We start from the raw sequence: 16,930 nt of genomic DNA, 5'->3' as shown, positions 1-16,930 counted from the left end.
ATCTTGACTACTTGACTACAGTTTTGCCTGAATTCGCAGACAGGGGCAAACAGGGGTGTCAGTTACTGGGCGTCCTCTTTAAACCCCCAGCAATGTTGCTGGTTCTAATATCACTCAACATGTGGAGATATTTCCAAAGTGAGCAAACGGTTATCAGTCACCTCAATAGGTCCTACTTGAAAGTCAATGGAGATTTGCTGCTCCCTGATTTCTTTCAGTGCCGCCATAGCAATCCGAATATCATCTAGGTCTTTTATCTGACGATTTAGTTTCTTATTGAATTCTTCAACAAGTGTAAAGATGTTTTCCATCTCACTCCTGTATTTTTTGTTACAGTGACGGCCAATGACAGCCATCCAGGCCTTTGTCTCAGTAGTCAGAATGAACTTCAAGTCAGCTGTCAAACCCAAATGTCCACAGATCAGTTTGAAAAATTTGAACCAGTATGAAAAGACAAGAGTGCTGTTGTTCACCAATAATAAATATTTTGCAATTTATAGCCCCGTAGTGCATAAGAAAATCAAACTGAAAAAAAAATTAGATTTTCCTACTTATTATATATTCATTCATATTTATAAAGCTTGTCTTACAACAATTCAGAACATATTTCGAAATGCTAAAAAAAAGCACATTATCAAAACTACTGGAAATAAGCCTCAAATGTTTATAATTATCTATTAAAGGAAGGGTAAATTTTAATTCCAGATACAACATGCTCATCTTCTTTCTCTGAATTAGCATTTATTTTCAAGGTTTAGCAGCAAAATGTTCAAAATAGTCCAGAATATATAATTATGCAGAAAGGAATTAAAAACAAATCTACAAATTGGTCTTAAAACTTGAAGCCCATAAAACGACAATCTTAAAGATAGCTAGAACTCTCTGGAATACTAATCTAGGTAAAGAGACAGACCAATACTGTTGAATTATTATGACTGCCTGAAAATGAGGAAAATGAACCAACCTGTGTACACGGCAACAGCACCCACATGGATGCACTCCGGCTCGGCATTAATTTCCTGCTCTAGCTTTTGAAAATAGAGAATCTGAGATTCAAATTCAGAGAGCAAGGGGTTTTCTGTAATAAACATCATAACCATTTCTTCTTTCTCTTTTTGCCAAATATGATTGTAGCGTTTGAAGCCATCCATAGACGTAGTAACTTCCTAGAATACAAATAACAGATTTGCATTGAGAGGAAAGATGTGGAAATGGCATCATGGTATAAGTGAATATTGCTCAACTGCTGGTGGGTCCCACAGATTTATTAAAACGCTTAAGTAGTGAGGTGTGTGAATAGTTAGAAATGCCACAGAACTGGAATTAGGTACATTATGGACACGGTAAGTCAAGAGTAGTAATGACAAAACTGTTAGCCTTCCTAGCCAAAAGGAGAGGGGAACAGTTTCTAGAAACTAGAAAAAGAGAGTCCATGAAGACTCTTTTGGACAAGAGCCTCCTGACTGGAGCGGCCTTTCGTTCAGAAACCACAGTTCAAAATCATACCACACCAAGGGTGCTATGGGAGAAATCACTCTGAGGTCACTCTCGTCCCCTCCCTCTCCCTCCACGCCACTCCCCGGCATCAGACCTCCCCCATGACTCTCTCATTGGTCAAATCTATTGGAAGCCTCAATGGAAATCTATTAATTTTTTCCCTAAGATCAGAGGGTGGAGATAAGATCTAGAGGGGCAAACAGAATATATCCAGCATCAAACTTCATTGGAAGATTGCATGGAATCCCATAAAATGTATAAACCCACTGGATTAGGATTGGCATCTGCAGAATGTTAAATCTTCCCATCTAGGAACACAGTATGCATTTCCAAATCTTCTCATTTTTTTTCATTACTTGTTCACTTTTAGGGGAAGATTTATAGAGACTTCACACACTCTTTATCATGTATGTTCCTGGGTATTTTTCAATGAAATGATTATTGTAAACAGGATCTTTCTCCACTATTTTTATAACTGGCTATGGATGGCATATACATTTTAAAAATTGATTTTTTTAATAACGAGTCCTGTTTACTATAAAGTGTGCCTCTGTGAGTGATACCGGCTCACTCACATTTGGTAACTAAAGAAGGATGCCAACATAATGAGGAGGTCCCATCAAATGCTATTTCTCCCAGCCCTTTGTTCTGTACCAGCTAAAGCAGCAGGCCACGGAGGGGCACAATCCTGTGTGCCACAACCCTTCCACAGCTTTTTCCTTTGGGGCCAATTTGGTCACCACTTCATTTTGACAATGTTCTTTGCACAGTCCGACCCGATCTTTCTGTATTTTATCCTTGTTTCCGTAGCTCGGCAGGTTCAACTGTTTCTCACTCCCACGTTTCCACCAAGTTTCTCTAACCTTTTGATAATAAAGTTCTCTATTTACTCTACCCTTATTAAATGGGTAGATATTTTACTGTGATTGTCATAGTTTTTGTAACCACACTGGTTAACAAAATTTCCTAGGTTTCGACTGCCTGCCTCAAGCCTGTTTTTCTCATAATCCACGCAAAAGAGGATTTTCAGGAATATGTTTATTGCGTTACAGCAGAAATGCCTATAATTATCTTTCAACTAACAACTAACTTAACTCTCTTTGGGCTATATTTTTTTTTCAGATTAGCCTCATGGATTTACATGACATAATCATTATCATCTACAAATAATTAAAGATCTGGCTCCTCATTTCTCATGTTCATACCTGTTGGGAATCAACTTTTCCTATTGGCTTATAATTTCAGAGTTACATCTAAATGAGAAAAAAATTTTTAAACTGAGATGGAATGAAAAATGCCATTATTTGGGGGAAAAAATATGACATTACCAACAGCGTTCTAAATGGCCCAATCATTTCAGTAAATTTCACCAACCTGTTCGAAAACCAAGCAGCTTTACTCTACCACTCCCCACACGCAGCTAAAATGTCCCTCACAACTTCAGGTTTAATAGCTATTGAGACTTCCCACTCATGAAAATGCACAAAGCTAAGCCTGCCACTGCTTATCCCCACCAAACCGATTCCCTGGCATGGGCTGAGATGCTGACATGCATACCCAGGATGAACTGCAACAGCATGAAGACATTCGCAAGCATACGATGTCTTGGTGAATGAATTACAGATTATCAAAGATGCCTGAATATGGGTAGAAATTCCAGAATCCTGAGCTCTTCCAACATCTTAGACTTTATAATATTAAGAATATACCCTAACTAAATAAGTTTTAGACTCTCATTTATCTTTTCTGACAGCGTCGCTCTTTATTAGATTGGAAGTTTCTAAAATGGAGGTAATCCACTGTATGTTAACTATACTGGAATTAAAAACTTAATTTCAGAAGTTCTAAAAAAATAAAATAAAGTGGAGGTAATCTAGAGCTTTAAGGAAGAACTGCCTGAATTGCATGGGTACAGCTGTTCTGCTTAAGTTATTTTTCCTGCCAAGGTTATTTCGATGGTTCGGTCCAGCTCATCTTTTCAAGACAGGCAGTGTTGTCAGCGGATGGCTAGCCTACGGATCTGCTCAATGTGGGTCAGATTTACATTCTGATCCAATCAGCTGTGGCAAGAAAAAAAGGGCTGGGAATCACAGGATTTTCCCCGACTGAGGCAGAATCACCCAGAGGGTCCTTGGCTGCGGAGCACTGGCCATGTCCAGTATGATGACTAAGTGTGTATTTATTCTTCCAGAAACAATTTGTCCATCTCGTCAATCTGGAAAAAGTCCTTCGAGTTATTCTAAGTGCCTGAGATTTGCACACTTCCTTCATATAATATAAAAGCAAGCGCAACAGAAATAACACAAAGATAAGCATTTTGTTGCCAACAGTATGCTAATTTTGACTACTATGACTTACCCTTTGATTTTCATAATCATGGCTGCTTATATTCAGAGAAAGTAATGAGCTTCATTATTGATTTATTTTATTATACTTTCCATGATTACTACAACACTTGAAAATATATCTGAATGTTAATTATCATCATAGACTATTTACCTTTATCATTTCTGTGGAGCTTGATAAACTAAGCACTAGATAAATATTTGTTAAATTGAATTATGTGAACACTGTCCCTAGGGCAAAATTAAATATAGGACCTTCAATATATTAAGAAGGGAAAATTGAAAATGCATAAATGCAAAAGCTTCCAGTTCCCTCAGGAACACATTAAAATTAAACTTAATAATATTTCTTCACATGGTTATAGAAATGGCAGCTTTTCAAAATGTTTTCAAACAAACGAAGCTCATTCTAACAGAACTGACTAACAGAAAAGATGTATTTGCTGAGTGACAACCACTCCCTCAACAGTGAGAGACATTTTTAAAGAGTCAACAGGTCTTAGGAGCAGTGTAAATATAGATTGTTTTTAAGTAGAAATTGTCTTCAGGGTTTTGAATCTTTCTGACAAGAACTGATTCCCCTGAACAAAAAAAAAAAAAAAGGGAAGCTGAGAGAGGAGCAGGTTGGAAGAAAAGTTAAACTGAATTTATACCCCTGTCAAGTATAAGTTTGTACCGATAACACTTCTATTTGCTCTGTTCTCCTTATTATCTTATTTCCACGTGGCAAAACACATAAATTTTCAGCTGATAGTTTAGGAGGTTTACCTGACTACACAAATATGAAAAACTGACTCTAAATCTTATTATGTTTCAAATGATACTAGTTAGTACTGGTATCACTGAGTCTCTGAAAGTGAATTGCAACACCAGTTTGCTTTGAAACATATCAAATTTTTTAATGATTAGGTCTATTAGTACTAACTAAGTAAATACATAGGTTTACAGCATTAGACAGAACACAATATGAAACACAGGAATAATCGTTCTTTTTCACCTTGCAATCTACAAACTTCTGCTGAGCACATGTCAGTTTGCATAGCTCCCCCCCCCATCCCGAAAGGCACAGTGGTTAAGGCTCAGGCTACGTGTAGGACAAGCTTGAGACCTTCAACCTAACACAGGTACACATGGTAAAGCGCGGGGCTCTGACAACAAGTCCTCTTGGCATACCTTTTTGGTGGAGTGGATGATTGTGCTAAGCACAGAGACTAATTTCACAATCTCTTTGTTGTCGGACACATTCTTATAATAGTTCCTGGTTTGCACAGGAATGGGTAAGTTTACAGATGCTATCTCAAAGGTATCTAAAAGCAAAAAAAAAAAAAAAAGAGAGAGAGAGAAGTTTATACCAAAAGCATAGGGAACATGCTTTAAAACGATGAGGGGATTTCTGAAAGGAAGACATTTCTGTAAAAGAAGGACCTCTGACAGACTGCTTCTTTGTAAAAGCAACTGAAAATGGGGAACATTTGTCAATTTTTTCAGGACTCTGGACACTAACCAAAGCGGGCAACAAGCCAAGTGGTGCTCCTTTAGTCAAGAAAAAAATGCTAAAATTGTGGTAACAATAGTGGGTTTCGAGGTGTTTTAACTTCCGTAGGCCCACTGCCCCCTCACTGGGGATGTGGTAGCCTTGAGAAACACAGCTGCAGCCTAGCAGTCACCAGAGGGGCCAGACTGCACTGGAAGCTCTGCAAGAAGCCCCAGAGAATTGTCACTCTTGGACCCATCAGGAGATTCTCTGGAAAAGCCCCATTCAGAGTTTATCATTACTTGACCTGATTCAGAACTCACTAAGGAAAAAAAAAAAAATCCCTATCACCAAGGCACTTGTTAAAAAAACAATCAGCAACAATTAACTTCACAGATGACTGATACAATGATATTAGTTGAGGCAAAGAAGAGGTTGACCAAAAAAATTAAAGATCTGGGGAATGAGAGATCCACAGATCTTGTAAGGCCCTGACCTATCCCCTGGGGCTCTAGAAAGTCATGCATCTGTACAGAGCTATCCACATGCCCAGGAAAGACCTAAAATGCCTCAATCTTTTAGTTGGGCTTTGCAAAATCAAGAAAATAAAAGCTAAGGCGGTATTGAAAACTTCTGAGTTATCAGGGTGCTCCAGCATCCACACCATTCCTAGGCAAAAGGTGTAAGACTTACCGGTTGAAAGGATTAAGGAAATCTCTGTGCAATCATTAGCTGACCTTCAAACTAACCAACCAGAGACTACAATAGTGCATACCACAGGAAAGATTAATTTTACAGAATGAGTCCAGGAAGGTCAGTAGAGTCAATAATGAAACAAATAGTAACAACAACAGACTCTTGGGGGGCCGGGGGGGCCGGGGGTGAAGACAAGCAGATTTTCAGAGCTGCCACATTAAAATATCAAGTTTTGGGGGCACCTAGGTGGCTTGGTAGGTTAAGCGTCTGACTTCCGCTCAGGTCGTGATCTCAGGGTCCTGGGATCAAGCCGACTCCACGCTCAGCCGGGCGTCTGCTTCTCCCTCTTCCTGCTCGTGCGCTCTCTCTCTCTCTCTCTCTCTCTCTCATAAATAAATAAAATCTTTATAAATAAATAAAGATCAAGTTTTCAACAAAAATAAAAATGGTAAGCCATGTAAAGATACAGAAAAGCAGTGTCCACACATAGCAACAATAGCAGTCCATAGAAACTATACATGAGAAAACCCAACTACTGGAATTACTAAACAAAATTCATATCAGCTGTTATAAAATGTTCAGAGAATGACTGAAAACCCAATTGAAAGAATTAAAGGAAAGTGTAATGAGCATGCCTCACAAAATAGAGAATACCAGTAATGAGACAGAAATACAAGAGTCGACTGCAAATTCTGAGGTGGAGAACATAAACGGAATTCACGAGAGGAGCTCAACAGATTTCAGTCTCTAGGGGAAAAAATCAGTAAACTTGAAGGTAATTTTCTTAAGATAGAAGACTAAGTTATTGATTTGAGGTATTTCCTCTTTTATAATATCCATGTTTAAGGTTTTAAATTTCCCTCTAAGTGCTGTTTTAACTGCACTTCGTAAATTTTGGCAATTTCTTTTTTTAACTCTTTTGTCATGACAAAAATATATATACAGCTTTTCACTAAGCATTTTTTCTTCGCGATTTCAGATATAATTCATGATTGAGCATATTTTGAGCTTGGAAAATTCTGAATTTTAAACTATTCTAGGAAGTAAAGCTATGTTTCCAAAAAATATAAAAATTGAAATTAACACAATAACATATGCTTTTTTTGGCTTAAATAAATAATACTGTAAGTCGTGGGCAAAGTTGTTTTGAGCTATCTTTATCGTCCTCAGTAACAGACTATTTTAAAGAGGAACCTGCTTCACTTTCTTCTCATGGTTCGTTGATTTATTATTCAGGGGAGATGAGCAATAATTGAAAATTACATGGGGTCTGCCTTTTGCAGGGTTGCCTTAGAAAGAGTTTGCAGGACTAAAGGCAACATTTAATGTCATTAGCAACTTGGATAGCATATGTTCTCTAATTTTGCAGAATATAAATGAAAGCCATGAGATACACAGCAAAAATCACATGTCAGCACAACAGGACACATAATGGGTTAAAATACAAAATATCTCCTAAATGTCAGAAAATACTCATTGTGAGGATGACGAGTTTCTCTTTAAACTGTGAGACTAAAGTCCTTCTTACCCCCCTGTTCCTAGCATTACACTGGACCAGAAATCACTGAGGCAGCCCCATCTGTGACGTATACACTAAAGATACATGATTTACAATGGAGTCATTAAAATACATGGATTTTTATAGTATATTAACTTAAAATTGGCTCGTAGATTAATATTCCAATCAACACTGATTTAAGACTTGCATGGAGGGAAAAAATCCATTTGAGCTCCCTCAATGCCGGTTTTCAATGAATGGTTCAAAAGGACCAAAGGAACATTCACCTTGAGGTTCGTTTTCTCCCATTTCAACATCAGAATGACTATCTTCATTATTCTGTGAAGCAGCCATTTTTCTCTCCTGCATCTTTTTCTACAAAGAAAAAGGATATTTTTCAGCTCAGTCCCATCCATAAAAGCAGCAGCTTCCATATAAAATGATGCCTTCATCCCACACCCACCTTGGACAGCAGCTCACTGCTCCACAGTCGAACTCCCTTGGTGACACTGACGATGCACTCCACGGCTTTGTTCAGCGTCTGCTGTATGTCCTCCAGGGCAGGGACCATGGTGATGTTGGGAATGGCCAGAGTGATGTCGGCCCGGAAAATGGGCAGGCTGTTCTGCTTCATCCTAGATGTACTCTTACTGTCTGAGTTAACACAAATGAGGGAAGCCTTACTATTTTTTTTTATTTTTTTTAAGATTTTTTTTTTTAATTTATTTGACAGAGAGAGACATAGCGAGAGAGGGAACACAAGCAGGGGGAGAGGGAGAGGGAGAAGCAGGCCTCCCGCCGAGCAGGGAGCCCGACGTGGTGCTCAATCCCAGGACCCCGGGGATCATGACCTGAGCCGAAGGCAGACGCTTAACGACTGAGCCACCCGGGCGCCCCCTTTTTTTTTTAATTTAAAATGGGGTTTATTTCCTTTTAAGCCAGGAAAATTAAAGCACCTAGAACAATACATAGGAACTCCATTATCAGACAAATATTTGGGGGATGAATGAAAACTATGGAGTAACTCATTCTGCTCAATGTAATAGCAGTTCAGTGGACCCTGACACATTTTCTGCTGATACAATCTACTCCATAAAAGGCCACCCACTATGTGGAATCTGGCTTAATAATGTGAACTGTGATCTAAAATACTGAAAATGATACTGTCCACACACCAGCAAGCTAATAAATTAGTTAAATGTAGAATAAAGAAGCGAGGCATGAAGAACAAGAAGAGCTATCAGAATTAGCCAAAGTCAGAAACAAATAACCGGTTTGGAATTTCACATAAAACATATGCCTTTTCTACCACAGTGCGTATAATTCAAACTGGGAGCAGTTAAAGAATGGAGAAGAGATAAAGTGTAACTCATCATTTATATCCAAGGGGCTTTTAAAGTTGCATATAGGTATAAGTATTGGTACAGGCATAAATACATAAATGTGGATGTGTGTGTGTAACTTTATATAGTTGGAAATACCTGTAATATATAAAGTTGGGAAAGACGTGTGATTTAACATTCAGCATATCAACCAATGCTTGATAAATTCTAATAATATCCCTGTGTTAAATAAAAGCCCTATCACACTGTTCCATGCTGCCAATCAAAAATTCCTTCAATGTACCCACTTTTATTCATCTGCTTTTAATTAGTATTAGAGATGCTTCCCCTTAAACGCCAATGTTCAAAACCAATAGGGTTTATTACCCTATCGTTTTGCAATTTTAATTAATAATGATTTTCATTTTTAATATAAAATTTAGTTTCAAAATGTCTCTAGATTTGATGGATTTTTGTGGCTCATCTGGGAAATGCAACACCCATTTCTGAATTGTGCTGAAGAGAAGATGATTGTATTAAGAATGAACAAACTGGCTGGAAAGTACTAAATTGACACAAAAATAGTAAAGAAATGTTCTGCTTTGGACTAATAAGATCTACTTCATTGAACTGTTGGGATAATCAAAGTTCATAAAGTATAAACTTACAAGGAGGCTCTCGATAAATGGTGGATTTTTAAAATTATTTAAAAATAACAGGAATACACACACAAGCAGCAAACATGCCTGGGCTGCAGTAGGTAAACTGTGTGGAATTATTACCCCGGAAGTTCATCGTGTTGGAGGAATGAATACGCCTGCGGATGGCCTCTAGTGTGTTCCTTGTAACTTTCAGAAGCGCATCCATGTTTTGGTGGTTGAAATAGGACAGCAACCCACAGGCTTCCTCCTCTAACACCTCAGTCTCCTTCTTCTTTCTCAGGATTGTCGCCAAAGGCAGGAGGCCTGCCGGGGCCTTAAGGGATGAGGTCAAGGTGTCGGACTTTCCTTCTTCTCTCTTTGCTGTTACGAGATGAGAAGATTGAGAGAGATGGAAAAAGAGAGAACCATCTACTGCAATTAAAGAGAAGAAAATTAAGATAATTACATGCAAGTTGAATAATATGTAAACATCAGATTTCCTAGAAAGCGAGTCCATCAAAGAATAGGAAGAAGAAATTAGGGCACCGGGTGGGCCGATGGAGGCCTCTCCTACTTGGTGTGAGGAAACAGGAGGAGAGACAGGAGCTATGGCTGTAAAGGCAAGACCAGACCTCAGGGACCTGGGTTCTAATGCTCTCTCTTCCATTAACGGCCATAAAGCCTTGGGAGAATCACTTCCCTTCCCTGCCTCTCAGTGTCCTCATCTGTCCTACAAAAGGTTTGCTTTAGTATAGGCAGGGAATTCCAATGGGAATTCCAACCCACCATCCATCCTACTCTACTGATAAGGTACATGCACATAGAGTTTAACGAAAAATAATGGGATAAATGACAATATGCTCAGAATCATAATTTCAGATTTATAAATGTCCTTTAAAAATTGGGAGAGTGTTTACAGAAGTGTGAAATCAATCACTATATAGAAATGAAATTTTAGTTTTCAGTAATGTCCTAGAAAAATAAGACCCCTTCCATGACTCCATCTCTTACCCGAACTTCCGTTTTTTGAATCGGCACTATTCATATTAGACACTTTGTCACTTTCTTCTTTGGATAGAACTTCCACATCCAGCAACATATTTATTAGCTCATTCACTGCTTCCTCCACTAATGAGCTTTTAAAATTTAGTATCTGAGCACCCTTTACACAAAGGTCCTACCAAAAAAAAAAAAAAAAACAATTAACACAGTTCATATTTGTTTGTCTAGCTCTTGAGACCACATCAGTAACAGTAGTAGAGTAATGCCATAGATTCCGTGTCTAGATGGGATTTTGGCCTCCAACGATGCTTGGCCACATCCTCACACGAACCAGGGCCAGGCATCCATAAAAGAACTCATTAAAGATAGGAAACCAACTGGAGCAGCACAGGCAGACCGAAATTACACTTACTCCTCCAACAGTGGGGAGAATACTTCTGAAAGTTTCCCAGCAGCCTCTCTTTCCATGAAGTGTCCTTTATCTCACATCAGTCTGCTCTAGCCAGCCTTCCTTCTCTCCTCCTCACCTTTGGCAACAAGCCAGAGTCAGCCCCCAATTCACTTCAGAGATTCCTCTCCCCTCTCGTGAGATACCATGTTTCTCAAGAATGAGATTTAACAAATAGAAACTAATATGATTGGGGCACTGGGATCGATTCTGTAGAGACAGGCAGATAATAAATGGATGGATGGATGGATGGATGGATGGATGGATGGATGGATGGATGGATGGAGAGAGAGACAGATGATACAGGCAGTCAGTGATTTACCACCTGGCTGGACAATAACCCCATGTAATAATAGACTCTGTTGGTTGGGCACAGTCTCCAGTGCCTTTCCAAGCCCCACCATTACTCATCTTGAGACTCTTCTTATGTGCTCATGGACCATCTCCTCCAAATGTCAGCTTCACCCTCATTTACCTCATCACAATAACTTTCACTTCCACTCCACTGCTGCAGAGCACATGGCATTTTGATACCATTAACATAGGAACATTCTGATGAGCCCTGAAATAAACTATTAAACTTCTTTATCATCAAATAAAATATTAAATAAGAGCTTCACTCCCAACTCAGAACTTCACCCAACTACCAACCACCATCCCTAGCCTTGAGACCGTTATGAAAAAAAAAGGCAGGTCAGAGACTGGATAAGGGATAGGGTAAAGTTAGCACCATCCAGGAACAAGTATAGACTCTGGCACCAAAATTCCTGGGTTCAAATCCTAGCTCGGCATGATTCTGGGAAATCCTTGGTTCCCAATCTGAAAAGTGGTAATTATGGTAGAACCTACCTATGTTTTTGGGAATAGCCCATAAGATAACTCATGTAAAATATTAGAATAGTGACTGGTCAGTACTCAGAAAGTGTTTGTTTTTATTACTGGTCAGCAAATCACACCTAACCAAAAGATCTACATTTGCCAAGCTCGTTCATCTCATTCCATAGACACCGGCTCCTTGCTCTCTGAGAGATCATTAATATTTTTTAAAGTCGTATCTTAAATCCTCTCACTCGGGGCGCCTGGGTGGCTCAGTCGTTAAGCGTCTGCCTTCGGCTCAGGTCATGATCCCAGGGTCCTGGGATCGAGCCCTGCATCGGGCTCCCTGCTCAGCGGGAAGCCTGCTTTTCCCTCTCCCACTCCCCCTGCTTGTGTTCCCTCTCTTGCTGTGTCTTTCTCTGTCAAATAAATAAAATCTTAAAAAAAAAAATCTGTACATGACCATCACCATAGCAGTAAAAGTTGTTTCAGTCAAGAATCCTTGATGGAGGGGCGCCTGGGTGGCTCAGTCGTTAAGCGTCTGCCTTCGGCTCAGGTTGTGATCCCAGGGTCCTGGGATTGAGCCCCGCATCGGGCTCCCTGCTCCACGGGAAGCCCACTGCTCCCTCTCCCTCTGCCCCTGCTCGTGTTCCTTCTCTCGCTCTCTCTCTCCCTCTCTGTCAAAAAAAAAAAAAAAAAAAATCCTCTCACTCTACATACCGTTTCCTAACAACTGGTTTCTCACTTCAATCATTCTTTTGCCAATATCTTTACCTCCATCACTCCAATGCCTTCCAACGCCCCACTCAGGAGAAACCCAACCCACATGACCCAGCTAACCAAACCTCTCCGCTTGCGTACACAGGTCAAGGCAATGCAGGCGCCTTGTACTGGGAATTCATGGCCCCAAGTTCAGTCAGGCCCTAACACTACTCAAGAATGATTCTGCAGGACTATAGCCATGTTCCTCTACCAGGCCCCATAACAGCTGTGTCCTCGAATCTTTACACCATCCTCTTCCACCTATTCAGCTAATGACCTTGATTTCTATAGCACAAAGCAAATGGCACAGGGACTCACTCAACTCCCTGAGCGCATGCCCTCACCCAGAAGACAAAGCGGCCTCCATCATCAACCCCTTTTCCTCCTTTTTCACTGAATGCAGTATTCTCCCTTCTGTTTAAGAATAATCATGTAACCTGAGTTCTAAATCACAGATTCCCCTGCTTCCCCAGATACTATGCTTACTAGCCATTCCCTTTCTCCTTCCCCCTCAGCATAAGAACATACTAGATAAACTTCAGTGCAACATCTTCCTTGCCATCAAACTACCATAACAAATTTCCGCCTCAGGGCCTTTGCACTTACTGTTCCCTTGCCTGGAATTCTCTTCCCCAGAGTTATTCACATGGTTTGCTCCTTCACGTCCTCTGCTCAAACGTAATCACAGAAGTCGTCCCTGTCCATCAACATAAATCACAACTCTCTGGCAGATACTCCTTTTCTTCATTACCCTTTTAATTTTTCTCCACTGAGCTCATCACCACCTAACTTGTTGTTGATTTATTGGCTTTTTTGTTTGTTTGCTCTTCTGTATCCTGCACTTGAAAAGGGCTCCATGAAGGCAGGGATTTCATCTGTTTTGCTCACAGCTGTATCCCCAAACAGTGGTTTGCATAGAAGCACCATAAAAATTGTTGAAGAATAAATGAATTATAAAAGGTAAACAAATTCAAGGGAAAGCATTCACTTAATCGGTAATCACTGATTTTCGTAATCAAAAGGCAAATTAAAGTTAGGTTCTATGATTTTGCTACTTACATGAAAATTAATAAATTAGAATATGATTATAATTATATTGTAATAAATTATAATAAATTATAATATGATTATAAATTTATTATATTTTATTTATAATAAATTTGTTTTATGATATACCTCATTATAAAATCTTTATTATAATTTATTAAAATTATGATAAAACAGTACCTGTTGGAAGATAGTGAAATTGGTACTATCACATTGCTGATGGCATTGTAAGTTGGTGCCATCCCTTTGAAAAGCAATTTGGCTACAAATATTAAGAGCTATTAAATGAAGCCACATTCTTTGATGCAATAATTTTACTTTGAAGAAGGAAATACTCCTTGAGGGGAAAAACAGGATACCTATAAATATATTCATTGCAACTCTTGGCAACTTTGGGAACCATCCAAATGTCCAGCAACAAGGAACAAGTAAGTAAATTAAGGTACATAAACTCAACAGAATATTCTGAAGCCATAATTAAAAAGGTGACCATGAAAGCCACATAACAACATGAAAAATATTTCTTGAAAAAATGTTAAGTGGGAGAGGAAAACACCATTCGCAACCTTGTTAAGAGGCATGTAAGTAGGCAATACACAAAAATTATAACAATGGCAGTCTAACTGGTAAAAATACTATTTTTTCATTTTTAAAAATATTCTAAAACTTGAGCTTACATTTAAAAGAAACATTTTTATAAAATAATCCTAAGAAGAGGGGTAATATTAAAACTATGGAGCCAAGTGATTTGCCCAGAGGGCAAGACCATGACAAATGAGCAGGGGACCTAGGGGAATTTGGGGTCTAGACACGGTTCATGAGTTTGAATAAAGGAGGAAACAGGAATTTCTAAAATGTAGACATTTAATTTTGATTATCTAACAGTAATTTAATGTAAACTAAAGATAACCGCATATGCAGGAAAGGGTTACCAGGACAGGCCTGAGACTGCAGTTGTGCATGCCAGGTTGGTCTCTGGCGGGTGTCTGGGGGCCCGAATGTCGGGAAGGTTCCCACAGCTCCCCAGCCGGTAAGACTGGTTCACTCTGCCTACACGGCCCATGTAAACAGTGTGGCTAAGGCTGCAAACCTGTCTTCCTTCTGGGTACCTGGAATTTGGGTCCATGCTAGGCAGAGGGTGCCTATGTGTGTGGCCAGACCCATTAAAAACCTCAAGCACTGAGTTTCCCATGGGCTTCCCCGGACAGAAATGTTGCAAACACGTTGCTGCATTTTTGTTGCTGGGAAGAGAGTGAGCTCTGTGTGGCCCCTCATGAGAGCGAGAGAGCATAAGGGAGCCTCCACATGCATTCCTCCAAACTCCCGCCTCTCTTCCCTTAGGGTCTGAGTATCTTTACTACGTCCCTGTAGTAAATCTCAGTCCTCAGTGCAACCAGATGCTGAGTTCCAGGGGTCCTTCTTACAAATCTTATATCTGAAGATTAAATGTTATCTTAAAGATTATCTTAAAGATTAAATCTAAGATTAAATGTCATCCTAAATCTTAATCTACCATTCTCATAAATCATCCTTCGAGGGGAGATGGTCTTGGGGACTCCTGACATACCATATTAAAATCATCCCTGATGAATTCTTATACTCAGGATGCCAACCAGGAACACTGCAAATGATGGTGCTAAAATGACATTCCCAGAAGGCTGCTTCATGGAGGGAGCACCGTCTAGGATCTTAATCCCAGCACAGGGAAGAAAGTATTCCTTTTACGAAAGGAGTTTGAGAAATAATGGGTCAAAGAAAGCCAAATGGGCTCTTTTCCAAGAGATCTTCTGACGGCCTTTATTTTAACATGTAAATGTGTAAAGACTCTGCAAGGGGAAAGGAGGAACCAGCCTTTACCCTGAGCAGTTTGAACACAGACCCAGCTTTCCTGGTTTCCTCCAGTGGCTCCGGGACCGTGTACCACAGAACACCAGTTTGGGAAGTGGTGCTCTCCGGAAATGTTTAAAGAAGAAATTCTGTCCCACAGCTATTGAAAACAAATGTTTTGTTAATTAGCACTAGCTTACTGGAAACTTTTCAACAAAATAACTTAATTCTTCAAAAAATATGGAAAAATGAGAAATGTGTCCCATGGCAATTTCCCTCCTACTGATCTGAAAAAGAAATGACCTGTTCTTCATGTCTAGGTGATTCCTTGGATACGTTCCTCTTCAGTTTCAAATTACTGTTGGAAGGCTCTGCATTTGATCACATCAATCACCGACCAATCACAGACAGGAAAAAAAATGTAATTTATGCTTCAAAAAACGCCCTTTATTATTTTAATAAAGTGCACGAGAATACTCTGGTTTCTCTTCAAATCATATAAATCTTTCACCTTTTAAAGTGCATGAGAGCAGGGGGGAGGGGCAGAGGGAGAGGGCGAGGTGGCTCAGTTGGTTAAGCTTCCGACTCTTGATTTCGGCTCAGATCACGGCTCTGCGCTGGGCGTGCAGCCTGCTCAAGATTTTCTCTCTCCCTCTTCCTCTGCCCCTCCCCCACACCTCACTCTCTCAAAAAAAATTAATAAACACTTCGATTTCCTAATAACCTTTGTCATTTGGAGGAAGTCTGCGCAGGTAAGCAGCTCCTCCTGGGGGAGCTGGCAAAGCGGCGTGCTGCTCATTTCTTCCAGAACAGCATCGATGCGGAACTCCATCAGATCGTTGACTCTGTCAAGCAGCAACTCCAGGTCCTCTTTGGAAAAAATAAAAGTGAATAAAAGAGATTAAGCATTTTGTTTAAAAAAAAAATGCACACGACTAGGGGGACTGAGTGGCAGTTGGTTAAGCCTCCGACTCTTGGTTTCAGCTCAGGTGGTGATCTCAGGGTCATGAGATCAAGCCCCATGCCAGGCTCTGCTTGAGATTCTCTCTCTCCCTCTCCGTCTGCCCCTCCCCCTGCTCTCATGCACTCTCCCTCTCTAAACTAAATAAATAAATCTTTTTTAAAAATGCATATGACTAAACTGCAGTGCTGAAATCAGGATTAAAGTCGCTCCAGACTGCTAATTCTCACTTGGTTTCTGCACACTGCCCTTCCTCTAACCAGCTTCCCACTCTCGCTCTCTCCACCGGCCTCACTCGGACTCAGACTTGAAGAGCTGGCTCGAATGCAGTGCCCCCAGGAGGCTTCCTGGGAACCTGCACATATTTCCAGCGGCCCCCTCGTCCTGCACGGGCACTGACCCCCTGAGCTTCCTTCCACGGCCATGTGTACCATACTGCCTACTCAACTACTCGTCACGTCTTTCCTTCTGGAATTCTTCTTTGTCATGCCCTTCATCATCCTTGCTTCCTACTTATTTAAAGTCTAGTGTCCAACAATAAGTACAATTTTTAAATGTAGTTTATCTCTGGGGATAAAATTAAATAGCGAATCT

The 16,930-nt window shown here is 40.0% G+C and overlaps 1 protein-coding gene across 2 annotated transcripts in view; it reads right to left on the bottom strand.

Annotated features, from left to right (window-relative positions):
* DNAH5 (dynein axonemal heavy chain 5) overlaps positions 1 to 16,930 on the bottom strand; it is a 214,577-nt gene that overhangs the window by 156,464 nt on the left and 41,183 nt on the right. Inside the window, exons 17-24 of one of the 2 annotated variants that reach the window (XM_088023719.1) lie at positions 16,100 to 16,245; positions 10,485 to 10,650; positions 9,615 to 9,854; positions 7,974 to 8,164; positions 7,798 to 7,885; positions 5,016 to 5,149; positions 965 to 1,166; positions 162 to 397 (exon numbers count right to left, since the gene is read on the bottom strand). In XM_088023719.1, the coding sequence (XP_087879845.1) occupies positions 162 to 397; positions 965 to 1,166; positions 5,016 to 5,149; positions 7,798 to 7,885; positions 7,974 to 8,164; positions 9,615 to 9,854; positions 10,485 to 10,650; positions 16,100 to 16,245 (1,403 nt within the window). The remainder of the gene's footprint in view (positions 1 to 161; positions 398 to 964; positions 1,167 to 5,015; positions 5,150 to 7,797; positions 7,886 to 7,973; positions 8,165 to 9,614; positions 9,855 to 10,484; positions 10,651 to 16,099; positions 16,246 to 16,930) is intronic. The other variant, XM_088023720.1, reaches the window with a different exon arrangement.

This window comes from Eumetopias jubatus, unplaced genomic scaffold (assembly GCF_037043125.1).
Source record: "Eumetopias jubatus isolate StellerSeaLion01/CBP00866 unplaced genomic scaffold, mEumJub1_p1.0 scaffold_5, whole genome shotgun sequence".
NCBI lineage: Eukaryota > Metazoa > Chordata > Mammalia > Carnivora > Otariidae > Eumetopias > Eumetopias jubatus.
This window is presented reverse-complemented; position numbering and strand designations above follow the sequence as displayed.